A 14,041-nucleotide genomic window follows, 5' to 3' on the forward strand; every position below is an offset into this window, starting at 1 on the left:
ATTCCCCGTACCAAACGCCACATAAGATGCTTGTTTTGTGCAAATTTGTCTTTTTCTTATTTTTTAATGTGTGTTGTTGTTGTTGAGAATGTGTTTGTTTGTTTGTTTGTTTGATTACATATCTAACTGCACATGATCAGAATCCTTTTAGATGTAAGTAAAAAAAAAAAAAAAAAAAAAGGACTACTTTAAGCGGATATCATCAAACACTGAGCTTTACACGCTGTTGGGTTTATTACCTAACATTGTGCAAAGGTTGGTGAGAAGAAAGAGAAGGATGCAAGGATTTTAGGACCAAACTTTTCTACAAAGTCCAAGAAAACATTACAAATGTCAGAATTTTACCCCTACAAAAAACTATATATATATATATTTTTAGTAACTCTCAATTGAATCTACTGGTACTTTACTATTCTTATTTAGTGGGAAAATACTGCGTTTGATTCCTCATTACTTTCACCTAAATAAAGAGTAGTGGTTAGTATAAATTGTGCTCCGTTCCAACTCACAAAAAAGGAAGCTAATGGTTACCATTCCTTTCACAAAATTATTCATCAAAAAAAAGTTTAAACTTATATTAGATTACCTACCATATTATAGCATGTGGGATAGTCAAGGATATGCTTTGGAAAGCGTAACGAATTGCCGCGTGCGTGACGCACAACACAATACAATGACAATGAAAGGGAACGGTTGAGAGGGAAAGAAAGAAAGGAAGACCCAATACGCAGCATCTATCTATCTTTTTTGTTTTTGAGCAATAGCATCTATCTATCTATCTATATTCCAAATATTCCAATATGGCAATATATAATAGATAAGGATAAAGAGGAGCATGATGATGAAACTGTGTGTGCGCGTGTAAGCAATAGTTAAATATAAAAAGAACATCATTCCCGACATTTTTTAGATTAGATTCCATGAGCGTGTGTTGTGTTGTGTTGTGTTGTGTTGTGTTTGTGTGTCAGTGTTAAAAGACTAGAAACTAGAATCTAGGACAGAGATCTGAACAAGCTTCTTCCATGGCGAGCAGGAGAGGTTTGCAATCAATATTGTCACAAAGGATTTGCAGGGGGGGGAGGAATTTTGGTGCTGTCCCTGAAGCTACTACTGCTGCTGGTTCCTCCTCTCAAAAGCTCATCAACTTTGAGCATGAATATAGTGCCCACAAGTGTGCTCTCTCCCTTTTTTTCTCTATCTACATCAAACTTCAGTTTTTGATCTCTTTTTGATGTTTTGCTTTCTGGGTTTTGCTTATTTTCGTCTAATTCTGGACTCCGAATTTGTATATACGCGTGGTGAATTATATAACACGGTCAAGACTCGTGCTTTCTGTGCTGATTTATTGTTGTTGATACTCATGAAATGAGAAGATTAGCTGTCTCGAAGTAATTAGAACTATTTAATTTATCTGGGAGAGATGTGTGATAGACAAAACACAGGATCATATAGCCTGATTCAATTCCTTGAAGATCTGAATTTTTGTCTTTTTGGTTGGAAAAAGTTAAACACACCTAATGGGTTTTGAACCCACGACCTCACCATCTGCTTTCCAGTTGAGATGGAGCTCATTGGTGAAGGTCTGAACACTTATAACTGATTGTAAAGAAATTTGATTTTTATCATGCTATGTTCTGAAGGGCATTCTAAGACTACCTCAGATTTATAAGCCTTAAGGCAGATGAAAACTGGCAATTATCTAGAAAGTCAGTAACCCCCCCCCCCCCCCCCCCCCTCTCTCTCTCTCTCTCTCTCTCGGTATATAACCCAAACACAGTGCAAGGCAGTTGGTAAAATCATTGTCCACATGGTGTCTGCCCACCTTTGTTGGCCTTAGCTCTCACAAGGCAGGGCCTTCTTCTTGCTGAAGATGGTTGGGACTAGAGTTACCTTACGTGCCTTGTGATATGTGCATGCAGAGGAAGTAGGAAGGAAGTGTAGTGTTTTGCTTGAATAGGCGAAACCTTATCTTTTTGCTAGACATGGTACTGAGTCTTGAGTCCTAAGATGAGTTAGCGGTGAGTTGGTTCATGGTTTTTGGATAGTTGAGTAAACTCTAATCTGGAGGCTGGATTTCCTTGAATTAATCCAGCTCTTACTTGCTTCTTTGTATAACTCTCTTTCAAGACACACAATAGGGAAGGAAACTCCTTTGTATGTACCAAAGTGATATCAAAGATAGAGAATGGATCAATGAGTGGAGCATTTGGAGCAAAATGGCAGATCACTTCGTACCAACCAACTACAAATTCTTGAGATGATCACTGAGCTTTTTCATTCACTCTGCACCATGAAGAAGGTGAGAGCTTGCAAGCCCCTCCTTGTGGACACCATGGAGTAATGTGGAGTCTCCGGTTAGGTACAACACTCACTCTTATTCTCCTAGATTGGTCAAAATGGATTTCACACATTTCTTAACAATTTCATGGGAAGATTTATTTCAAGGTGAGGATTTTGTGTTTATTGCAAAAGGACAATAACAGCGAATTCCATGACAGTTCACATGAAGGTTTCCCATAAGTCATTACATTGATTCTGATCCAACTTCTATTGGACGAAGATGAGAGAACATATCAAACAATTCATCTGAGATTGTGAAGTTTTTCTACAACATAAATTAGAGCAACTGTCACATGCTGATCTCTTGCAACATTTGCCTATGCCAGATTGGTTATGCATGGATATCTCAATGGACTTCATTGATGATTTACCTATTTCTCAATAAAATCTACTATATTTGTTGTTGTTGTTGTTGATTCTCCATGTACTCCCACTTAATATCAATTGCACATCCTTACGCAGCAGTTAGTATTGCCCAAGTTTTCTTTGATATCATTTTAAAATTTCATGGGATGCCTTGAACCATTTTAAACAATTCATTAGATAATTCGATTTCAGTCCATCCTGTCTCCCTCAGGCTGACAGGCAAACTGAGGTAGTCAATTGAACTGTGGAAATGTATTTGAGGTGTTTTTACTAGCTCCAAACCAAAGCAGTGGGCGAAATGGTTGTCTTGGGCCGAGTTCTGCTACAACATAAGTTGGCATTCTGCAATCAAAAGAACACCATTTAAGGTCGTGTATGGTAGAAAGCCAACTTCATTGTTAAGTTATATCAGAGGCACAACAAAGGCTGTGGCAGTTGAGCAAGAGCTACTGCACAGGGACCATATTGTTAAATACTTGAAGGTAAACCCTAAGGAGGCTCAAGCTCAGATAAACAAGTCTACTATTTGCAACACTAAGAAAAGTGGGTGACTGGGTCTATTTGAGGTTGCAGACCTATAGGCGAGCCTCAGTATCTTTGAAATGAAACCTCAAGCTAGTTCCACAATGTTATGGTCCATTTAGAGTCTTTCAGCAAATTGGCCAGGTAAAGTACAAGGTTGAGCTACCCCCTGAGTCACAAGTGCATCCTATATTTCATGTGTCCTTGCTCAAAGAGAAGATTGGAGCTTAAGTGTCCTCTCCACGTTAGTTACTGTCGGTATTGGATACAGACAATAATCTGGTGATCAGGCTTCAAGCTGTCTTATATCAGCAGATGTGGATTGTTTGGACATCCATGTGAATTGGCGAGGATTATCTCTAGCAGAGGCCATGTGGGAGAGTCTTGATCATATGAAGTTGCAATTTTAGAATTATGCCCTTGAGGACAAGGGTCATCCTAACGGGGGAGGGAGGATTATGTGCATGCAGAGGAAGTAGGAAGGGAATGTAGTGTTTTGTTTGAATAAGAAAAACCTTAGTTGTTAGTTAGATGTGGTAGTCGTGGTTGTAAGGGACTACTGAGTCTCAATTCCTGTGTTGAGTTAATGGTGAGTTGGTCCATGTTTTTAGGATGGCTGGGTCCTGTTTTTCAGCATTTGAACATTAAGTATCTTTGTAGAAATTGTAAGCTTTCCATTGGAATAATATCATTGCGTTTATTCTAAATTAAAATCTAATCTGATGGCCGGATTTCCTTGAATTAATCCAACTCTTACTTGCTGGTCTATAAAACTCTCTTCCAAGAGACAAAATATGGAAATAAGCTCCTCTGTATGTACCACCTTGATGGTTGCATAGGGTGAATGTCGTACTCTTAAGTCGTTTGCATTGTTGAAAATGAAAAGTGCATAGTGTATAGTAAAGATGATGGATGCCTAGTCGGTGGATCATTTCATTGTCCATCATGCAGCTTTTAATGGAACCTTGATGGTTGTATAGGAAAAATGTCGTACTCTTAAGTCTTCTGGATTGTTGAAATTTGAAAATGAAAAAGTACAAGGCATATGGTAAAGTTGATGGATGCATAGTCGGTGGACCATCACATTCTCCATCATGCAGTTTTTAATGGATTCTGTAAGTTATGAATTTGTTTTTATTTATATTTTTTATGATTGTTGTTTACTCCAGAAGTCTGCAGTGAGCTATGTTCTGGCTGATTTTCACGAATAATACCCTTCTGTTGGAGTGATTTATTGAGTATTTCCTCCTGAGAACTTACTTAACTCATCCACTTTTCTGAATCAACTGCAGTTACCACCCAGTCCCCATCGTTTTTTCACAAGCAAAGGGATCATCTGTATGGGATCCAGAGGGCAACAGATATCTGGATTTCCTTGCAGCCTACTCTGCAGTTAATCAGGTAAGAAGATTGAAATTTATGATAACGTATATCACTGCACCATTGAATCAACAGTGCTTTATCTCTACTATTTCATAAACAAGCAATCTCAAAAGTTGAGATATGGAAAATTTCATCTGCCTTTGTAAGTTATCAAATGCCATAAATTTTTCTTGCCAAAATTCATTTCCAAGTTGAAATATGGAAGGTTCCCATTAATTGTATACATGACAGTATCATTGTTGTGCTTGGTATTTCAAAATCCTATTTTTGTCTGATTTTTGCAATCACCGGCAGAAGCTTTTTGCCTCTACACCTGAATATACCACAATGCCATTGGAGTTTATGAAACTTAGAAGTCCTTAAGAAGTGACCAATGCCTCTTCTTTTTTTTTTGGTATCTGTATCTGTATCTGTATCTGTATCCATATCTATATTTGATTTGAAATGGAATTCTTGTTATTCAACTCCGTAGCTTCACTGCTGTAGGGTCATTGTCATCCAAAGATCATGAAAGCGTTGAAAGAACAGGCAGAAAGGCTTACTCTCAGCTCTCGAGCCTTCTATAATGATAAATTTCCAATATTTGCCAAGTATCTGCAGAGTATGTTTGGCTATGACATGGTACTTCCTATGAACACTGGTGCTGAAGGTGTGGAAACAGCTCTAAAGTTGGCAAGGAAATGGGGTTATGAGAAGAAAAAAATTCCCAAAGATGAGGTAGATGCCAGGATAATTACGCTTATTTTGATAACTATCTTAATATTCTGCTTTCATTATTTCAAATTATTGGATATTGAGGCAAGTGAACTCCTTTACCTGAATTAAGGTTACTGAGTACTACAGTTGTTTTTGTCTGTCTGACTTTTTTATTTGTAAGGTTTTTGTCCGTCTTTACTTGATTGCTAGTAAATGCCTAATGTAATATGTACGGGTTGGGAGTGATCTGATGTATGATGTCAAGTCATACATGGAAAAGACAAGTAGAGGAAGCTTAGGCTAGAAAATTTGAGGTTTTCCTTTTTTTACTGCTAATGATCTTTCAGACGGCAAGCAGCAGTGGCAAAGCATCTTAGGTTGTGGGAAGGAATAAGATATTACGGAATTCCAAATATATTTGTTAATATTAGTTTTAAATATAGAAAGTATAAGTAATTAATAAATATATTGAGTTGTTACCTACTGCGTTTTGTGTGTCAATATCTTAATGTCTAGTTGCTCTAGTGTACTTTTTAGTTTGACAAATCATTTTTTTTTTAAAGATTTTAAATCTTAACCAGAGATTAAGACTTCTTGTCTTTCCCTCATGCAAGAGGCTGATATATCAAGTGCAAGTCGAGCTTATGTAATCAGTATGTATCTTCAAGATGTATCACAATTTGAAACATGGACTCTGTGGGATTGGGCTAAAATATTTTGGCTTTGGGATATTGCTTCATTTATCCTTGAGTTAGGCTATGAGGCCTAAACTTAGAATATGTTTTTAACCTATGATTATAATTATTAGAGAAAAATATACTTATATATGAGCACTTCATTTTGGTCTCTCTATTTCTCTAATATTTAACTGAAACAGAACGAATAGTTGAGTACTTTAATAACTACATTGGTTCCCTCTGGATAGTGGATACATCAATTTATATCCTTACTCTTGTCCATGTAGCTCCTCCAATGGTAACCTCCTCATTACTGCAGCTGTCTTCAGTCTTGGTACTGTTTGATGAAAACATTCTAGCTTTCTTTTTTCTTGTTCTAGATTGGCACTACCTTTGAAGGATCACAAAATTCATTGCTTTCTTATTTATTTATTTATTTATTTTATCTTGTCATTGATTGATATTAACTTCTGGATTTGGTAATGCTAGTAAAAGAATGTAGCCAATGTGGTCTAACTCAAATGATACCTTATTCCTTTGTAAGAGTGAAGTGGAGGGTGAGGATGTGGGTTTAACATCCACTGGTTGCATGAATAACTTACCAATAATAAAAAATTCTAGTGAAACAACATACAAAGCTTGATGTTCTAAATCCTTCTGTATTTCTGTTGGAAATATGAACTTTTTTAGATAGTTATGTTTTTCTATTTAATTTGGTATACTGACTCCTCCTATATAGTTTAAAGCTAGCAGTTATTCTTGCTTATGTTGTGTAGGTTTACTTTGGATTATAGTTGTTAATGGGTACTTAATTGTTCTTCCAGAACTTGTACTTTCTCTATTTTGGTAAATGATCAGTTATATGGACAAGTTGAGTTTACCATTTCAGACATTTTACTCAAGTAAACCATATGCAGGCAATTATTGTCTCATGTTGTGGCTGCTTCCATGGTCGCACGTTGGCTGTCATCTCCATGAGTTGTGACAATGATGCTACCCGTGGTTTTGGACCGTTGTTGCCTGGCCATATTAAAGTTGATTTTGGGGATGCAGTTGCCCTTGAGAAAATCTTCAAAGGTTAAGATTCACTAAAATTTATGTTTTATTGGTTCTAGTTGTACTGTACCCAAAATTGAGATAAATTATCTTATTTGTATAAATCATCACATGCTTCAAACATTCTTTTGTAATCCATCTGAACTGCTTCAAAACCGTAGAGGAGAGTTTATTGAACTATTGATTATAGCGTGTTTCTGTTATTTGTTGCAGAAAATGGTGATCGAATAGCTGGATTTCTGTTCGAACCCATTCAAGGAGAGGCTGGGGTATGTGTTTTGGAAATGAATATTTTCTCACTTTAGGGCTATGAGATGTATTACAGGGACTTGGGTATATCTTTTGGTGCAAAGTTGTGCCTGACTCGTCTAGTTTCTAAATCATAGAACTAGGACATGGCTGATGGTTGGTTACTCCAATTTCTTTTTGTCTAAGCTGTTTGGCTAAAATGAATTGTTTATGGACTGTAGCAACATGCCTATAATATAGACATAGATATCTCATCAGCAGGTAGATTAGAGAATTTCTAGTGAACCAGAAAGGTACTCTCCTCTTCCTTGTTTGACACACTTAAAGAATATGTGCTTAATTTCTAGAATATCCAATGAATATCCCATACTTCTTTTTTGTGAGTTCTGTACCTAATTGCTACTTTCGAGAATTGACCGTTTAATGCAGGCAATGAGAGAGCAACTTTATCCGGAGCTATTGTGTCAAGTTGCTCTGAACCACACATTGCAACCATTTAACACTGGCAATGGGAAATAACCAACTTTGTTTAATTAGTTTTTAAGCTTTCTTAACATGTTTTCTGGTCAAATCCATTGACCTTTCATCAAGAATTGGTTAAAGATTTCATATCAGTTGGTTCTTTTTAACTATGACTATATGAAGCTCCCTATTATTTTTAGACAGTGCCTCCTTTTTTTAGTATGTTTTTCCTCTTCTTTTTGAGGGAAATCAAGGTCCCATCCCTCCAAATTTTGAATTCTTTGTTTTCCTGAGAAAAAAAATTATTTATTTGTTGGTAGGTTGTAATTCCTCCAGATGGTTATTTAAAATCTGTCAGAGATCTGTGCTCAAAATATAATGTTTTAATGATTGCTGATGAGGTGCAATCTGGCTTAGCACGAACAGGAAAAATGCTGGCTTGTGATTGGGAAGAAGTGCGCCCAGATGTAGTGGTGAGCACCCCCCATCCCCTCCAAAAATCTCTCTTTCTAGATTCTTTATAATTTTCATGACTTTTTCCAAGTCTTAGATGTGAATGTAGAAACATTTTGGATAATGATATTTACTTGAACCATTATACAACAATATGATTGCAAGTTACACCAGGAAAATTACCCATGTTGCATCCCTTTGATTTGTCCATGTTAGCCTCAATTCTGCATTCACGAATCAAGAGGACATGACACTCATATGGTCAATTTCTCCATTTTGGATACATTGTTATATCTTGTTCAAATATCTGTACAATGCTGGGTTGCTAAGTATTGATGTATTGCCCACAATTCAGTTACATCTTTAGGGGTTGAAATGACAGGCCTATCTCATTATGAAATGACGGCTCTCTGTGTGTGTGTGTGTGTGTGGGTGGGACTATGAAGGTTTCATACTCTATTCAAAACTTTGGTGATTGCATTTTCTATTTGCAGAAGCTTTTTATATTACCATTTTATTTATCATAGCTATGAATTTGCAATGGAATTATGTTTATCCACCCAACCAATTTGATCATACAATACCACATAAGAAGACTTTGGAAGAAAAGTTTTAAAACCTTAGGAACTTGGTTGTTTCAGAAGGCCATAATTGCCATCCATTGGACTTGTACTTGAAAGTGGACTTTGACTGTTCCTTGACTGTATGCAGAACTACCTTCAAAGTGTTTTTTGTTACCGCTATGAACTACTAATGCCAAGGAACTCTAGATCAAATAACACCTAATTTGGGATGGAGGGTAAGGTCGCAGGTTCAATGCCCACTAAGTGCATGCATAACTAATCAATTAAAAAAAAAAGAAAAAAGAACAAACTTATAAATTCTGATGAACTTCTTCCTATGCACCCATAACCAGTATCTTATTATGAGATTCCATAAATAGTCACACAAGACTGAATAAGACAGCTTTGAAAGCAAAAAATTAAAATTTTGGGAATTGGTTCTTTCCGGAACTATGGACTGTACTTGAAACAAGAAAAGCATACTTTTAACAGGATTCACAATAGAATGGAGTATATACTTTTTTGAAGTTAACCTAACATTTGTATTCTTTGTTTTCCCTGCCTGAGAAAATTCTTGCCTCTTTGCATTGTCTTCCTAATGTGTCTTGCATGATGAAAAAGAGATGTCATATCTGAATATCTTGTCATAGAGCCTAAGTTTGAGAGATGTGAAATGCAATTTGCATGGTACCTTCATTACTTCTTTCTTATGCTTGGGAGGCATTTTTTGTTTAAACTAACTTAACAATCTTATTGAATACTCCAATGTGATACAATACATATAATAACTTTTTCATTTTCTTTTCCAGATACTTGGAAAAGCTTTGGGTGGTGGAGTGATACCTGTAAGTGCAGTGCTTGCAGACAAAGATGTGATGCTTTGTATCCAACCTGGAGAGCATGGAAGGTTTGCATTTATAAGTACTTGTATTTCATAAATGATCTATTTCTTAACCTATTACTATTTTATGTAATCAGCCTTTAATTTCTAACTCTTGTCCATCTTGATCTAAAAGATTTTGCCTGGACACATTACAACACCCATTTATATATTCTGATTCAGTAAATGTTACCAAGACATGTGGCTCCAGTTTTGTAAGGATTTTTTTTAATAGTGCATACAAGTGGAAATGGTCAGGTTTGATTTACACATAGTAAGTCGATTCACTTCTAGTAATATGGCATAGCAACCAAAGAAAATAGGGTCAAGCCAAACAGGATAATGATGTAGTAAGGTTGTAATGGTCCAACAGTAATGCACCTCACTTTGGATGGTTGGCCAGTTAATTCTAGTTCTGCAAATAACATGCAAATGTGTGCAAATTGTACATAGACAAGTAGTGTTTTGTAGAACAAAGTACCTCTTGGAAGAAACACCATAATAGATATTGGACATGATTTACCTATACACTTAGTTTTTTTCTGAGTGAAATGATGCATATGGATCAGTGAAGTTGAATACTACTTTCATCAAGCCTAGACACATTTGGAACCATTTTTTTTTTCTAAAACGCGGCTGGAACTTTTAGTTCTTTCCAATTTGAGCTCCAGTTACCATGTTTTGGAGTCTATCAAATGGTTATTCTGGAAAGATTCCTCAATTTATCCATTTGATACATATTGGTAGCAAGGAATCGTACAATTTGTAACCAAGTTTGATACGGTTAAAGTTCAACCTAGAAAAATACATTTCTCATTCTCGGATTGGGATTCTGTCTTTATGTATATGATGCTTCCTCCTAAATTCATTTTGAGGGTTTGGTTAGAAGTTGATAGATCTATCTTTATTCATTCCTCTTGGAAGGGTGTGGTTTCCTTCTCCAAGTGACATAATCAAAGCAGTTATATGGTTGTTCCCTCGTGTCTAATGGGGTTTAATAATAAACCATATAGGTTTTGCAAATTTTTCTGTCTTTAAATCTTTCATTTAAATAAAATAATGCTATTGAAGCTGTAGTGAGTGATCAATCCTAGAGCACTTAGATTTGAGTTTTTTAATATCATTGTGGAAGGTAATAACTCCGCTGATTTTCTTTTGTTGCAAAGGAAATAGGGGTCTTGGGACACTTATAATTTCCAAGGGAGTGATTGATTTGTCACAAGTGTTTTAAGTGTTTTCTGCTTTAGTTATATAGAAGTGCTGAAAGATGACTGATAAAATGGCATAGTGAGGAGCAATGACCGTGGATTATTTCTTTGGAAAAATATGCCACACTGACCACCTTTCACTTACCAATTTTTTTAGTCTTTTTCTGTCGGTTAAAATTTTTTGTATTTGTCTTTGCATTTTTGCTGTTTAAAAACTTCTATGCTGCAGTCAATGAGCCTTGACTCAAGTGGACATTCTCCTGTCAAAAATGTGAGTGAAGGGCTAGGTTGTGAGTTGAAAACCCACTAAGTCAAAGTAGATGTGCGTGTCACGACCCAAGAAGGGCTAGCCATATTTGTGCTATACCCCAAAGGACTAGTTCGATCTAGTAAACACCTGATGTGGGATTTAGCGCACGCTTGCACAATTACTCTTATCCTATCCAATTCATGTAATGTGGGGTATCAAAATCTCACCCACTTAAATTCTTGACATCCTTGTCTGGTCCCACGCTGTGTTGTAGTGCCCTTGAGCCATATGGCATTACCCGGTTGGCTTTAATACCATTTGTCACAACCTAAGGAAGCTCTAGCTATATCTGTACTATATCCCAAAAGGACTAGTCAAATTACAATTGAGGATACACTTAATCACTTATATAACCTAGTTTGACCTTGTACGCTGAATATGGGACTCAACACATGCTCACACAACATTCTTATCCAATCCAATCCACATTACCTGAGATATAATAGTGTAACTTACCAATAAAAAACAAAATCATGCTGCATGATTATGCCATTTTTTAATATTAAAATAGTTTCTTTCTGTTTCCCAAAAAAGGAAAAAGGAAAAACATTTTATTGAAATTGTTGTTTCTATTAGGTTGAATCTAAAAATTCTCTCCTAAAGTTGTTTACAGTTTTCCATTAATTTAATTTTTAGTTTTTTACCATCTTCAATATTTTTTTCTTTCATTTTAAGTCTGCCATTTTCTTGGTGTTGCTGTTGGGATATATTATACGAGAGCTCACACTTCTCTTATTGTTCATTACTGGCAGTACCTTTGGGGGAAATCCATTGGCCAGTGCAGTTGCCATCGCCTCACTAGATGTCATCAGAGATGAGAGACTTGCTGAGAGGTATCAAATCCACTGCCTAATGTTGTATCATGAGATGATATAAACAAGTAGGACAAGAACAGCTACATTGTTATTCCATGATAGAAAATTTATTTTCTTCAGTGGCTTAATTATCTGGAGATTCAGACAGTATTAAGATTTCTTACTATAATACTTAATACCTGATTTTCTATTTAGTAGAAAGGATTGAAGTGCCAATATATTTATACAAGAATGAAGCATTTGATGATTAAATGGAGTTTTCTCCATTTCTCACTTCTATGGATTATATTCATCCTGACATTTCTATTCAAGTATTGCATTTCTTGTTTACCCGAAAACCCAAAAGAAAAGTGTCTTAACACATTCCTGGTAGGAATAGCAACGGGACAAGTTTGAGACAGGTATCTCCTTCCTGTGACCCACCCAGCAATAGGGAATAGTCATCCCAATCCAACTTATAGCCCAAGGCAAAGGTGGGTGGGACAGGTATGCCCATGGGTGTACTATTTATGGTAGTTTAAAGCTGAATCATTAACTAAATCATACATTTTGCAACTATGTTTATTCATGTATATAAAATTGCTTTAACTGACATCCTGCAATGAAGACACATATATATACACAATCATCAATTTGAGAACCATAGAAGGACAAAGGAAATGAGAAAGCGGTAGTCAGCTGCGGAGAGCTTTCACAAGGCTCTCAAAAGGCCAATGTAAAATGTGGTGGAACAACTATTTCATCTGTATTATGGTTTGGAAAATAATACTTGTTTGTACTTTATGCAATAGCTTCTTTGAAATAACTATGCTTTCTTTTCCCAGATTCATCATGTATATCTATGGCTGCCTTCATTATTTATTTTTCTTTGTTTTTTAATCCCCATTTGATGCATAAATTGTCTCTTGATATTCCTCAATTCTATAGATCTGCCCAACTGGGACAGGAGTTAAGGCACCATCTACTTAAGATTCAGCAGCAATACCCAAACTACATACGGGAAGTTCGAGGTAGAGGTTTGTTCAATGCTGTGGAGCTCAACAGCAAAAATCTGCGCCCTATTTCTGCATATGATATCTGCCTACAGTTAAAGGAGAGAGGAGTTCTTGCTAAGCCCACCCATGATACTATCATCCGATTAACTCCCCCACTCTCAATCAGGTAAGGAAACATACTTGGTGCATGTTTTCATGTCATCAAAACTTTCAGGTTGTTTTCATTGTGCTTTTCTTTCACATAGTTGACATATTAGTGACTGGGAAACAAGGTTGACAAGTGAGGGGACTTTCGGGTATCATACACCAAAATATATTACACTAGAATGAATAACTGTATTTTTTTTTTTTATATAATTGTATGACTTACATTACATGTATATTTTCAGTTTGGATGAGCTCCAAGAAGCCTCAAAGGCACTGAGTGATGTTCTTGAGCATGATCTACCAAAGATGCAGAAAGCAAAGCCAGAGCATGTCTCCCCAACTAGTTCTAACATATGTGACTGTTGTGGGCGAAACTTATATGCTTCTCCAGATGAAGATAATTGAATAACATGTACATTACTTCTTAAGGCAATCAGTTGCTGAAATTGATATATTATACCTTTAGCATGGATTTTCAGAAATTCTCTCTCCTCTAATTGTTGCTTTCTCTTTTTAATCTTCTTTTTAATAAAATTAAGATACTTATCTCAATCTGGATTTTTCTTTTTTTGGGGTTTAATCACAATAAATGCATCGATGAAGGAATATTATAAAACTATTAGCTTATGCCTATTTAATCCTGATCAATTGTTTATTTTGAATAGAACTTTCTGTTTTAAATCATGTTTTTCTGGTTAGGATCAAATAAGTGCTTCAGTTGCTCAATGTGCCAGACTTCCACTTGAGATGCCTTAAGATATGAATAAGCTTGGCAAGAAACCTTTGAGCTTATAGAATATTGAGTGAGAGACATGTGGTCTGTCTGATTGGAACCTTTACCTTGGGAAAAGAGCATTGTTTATAATGTGCTTTTAGAATATCTTTTGTTTGATGAAGAACAAAAATGCATGCCTAACGC

The 14,041-nt window shown here is 36.0% G+C and overlaps 1 protein-coding gene across 3 annotated transcripts; it reads left to right on the top strand.

The window, feature by feature from the left end:
- Positions 1-802: 802 nt before the first annotated feature.
- On the top strand, positions 803-13,674 carry LOC142634101 (ornithine aminotransferase, mitochondrial). 3 transcript variants are annotated; one of them, XM_075808376.1, is made up of 10 exons: positions 803-1,171; positions 4,521-4,629; positions 5,098-5,328; positions 6,902-7,061; positions 7,254-7,309; positions 8,072-8,224; positions 9,577-9,674; positions 11,918-11,998; positions 12,908-13,141; positions 13,365-13,674. In XM_075808376.1, exons 1-10 carry the CDS (start codon positions 1,023-1,025, stop codon positions 13,525-13,527), a joined length of 1,434 nt encoding a protein of 477 aa, XP_075664491.1. In that variant the 5' UTR covers positions 803-1,022; the 3' UTR covers positions 13,528-13,674. The 3 variants fall into 3 exon arrangements, with proteins under 3 accessions (XP_075664491.1, XP_075664492.1, XP_075664494.1); XM_075808377.1 differs by lacking the exon at positions 803-1,171 and adding an exon at positions 2,246-2,359; XM_075808379.1 differs by lacking the exon at positions 803-1,171 and adding an exon at positions 4,233-4,343.
- Positions 13,675-14,041: the final 367 nt, after the last annotated feature.

Source organism: Castanea sativa, chromosome 5 (assembly GCF_040712315.1).
Source record: "Castanea sativa cultivar Marrone di Chiusa Pesio chromosome 5, ASM4071231v1".
Taxonomy (NCBI): Eukaryota; Viridiplantae; Streptophyta; class Magnoliopsida; order Fagales; family Fagaceae; genus Castanea; species Castanea sativa.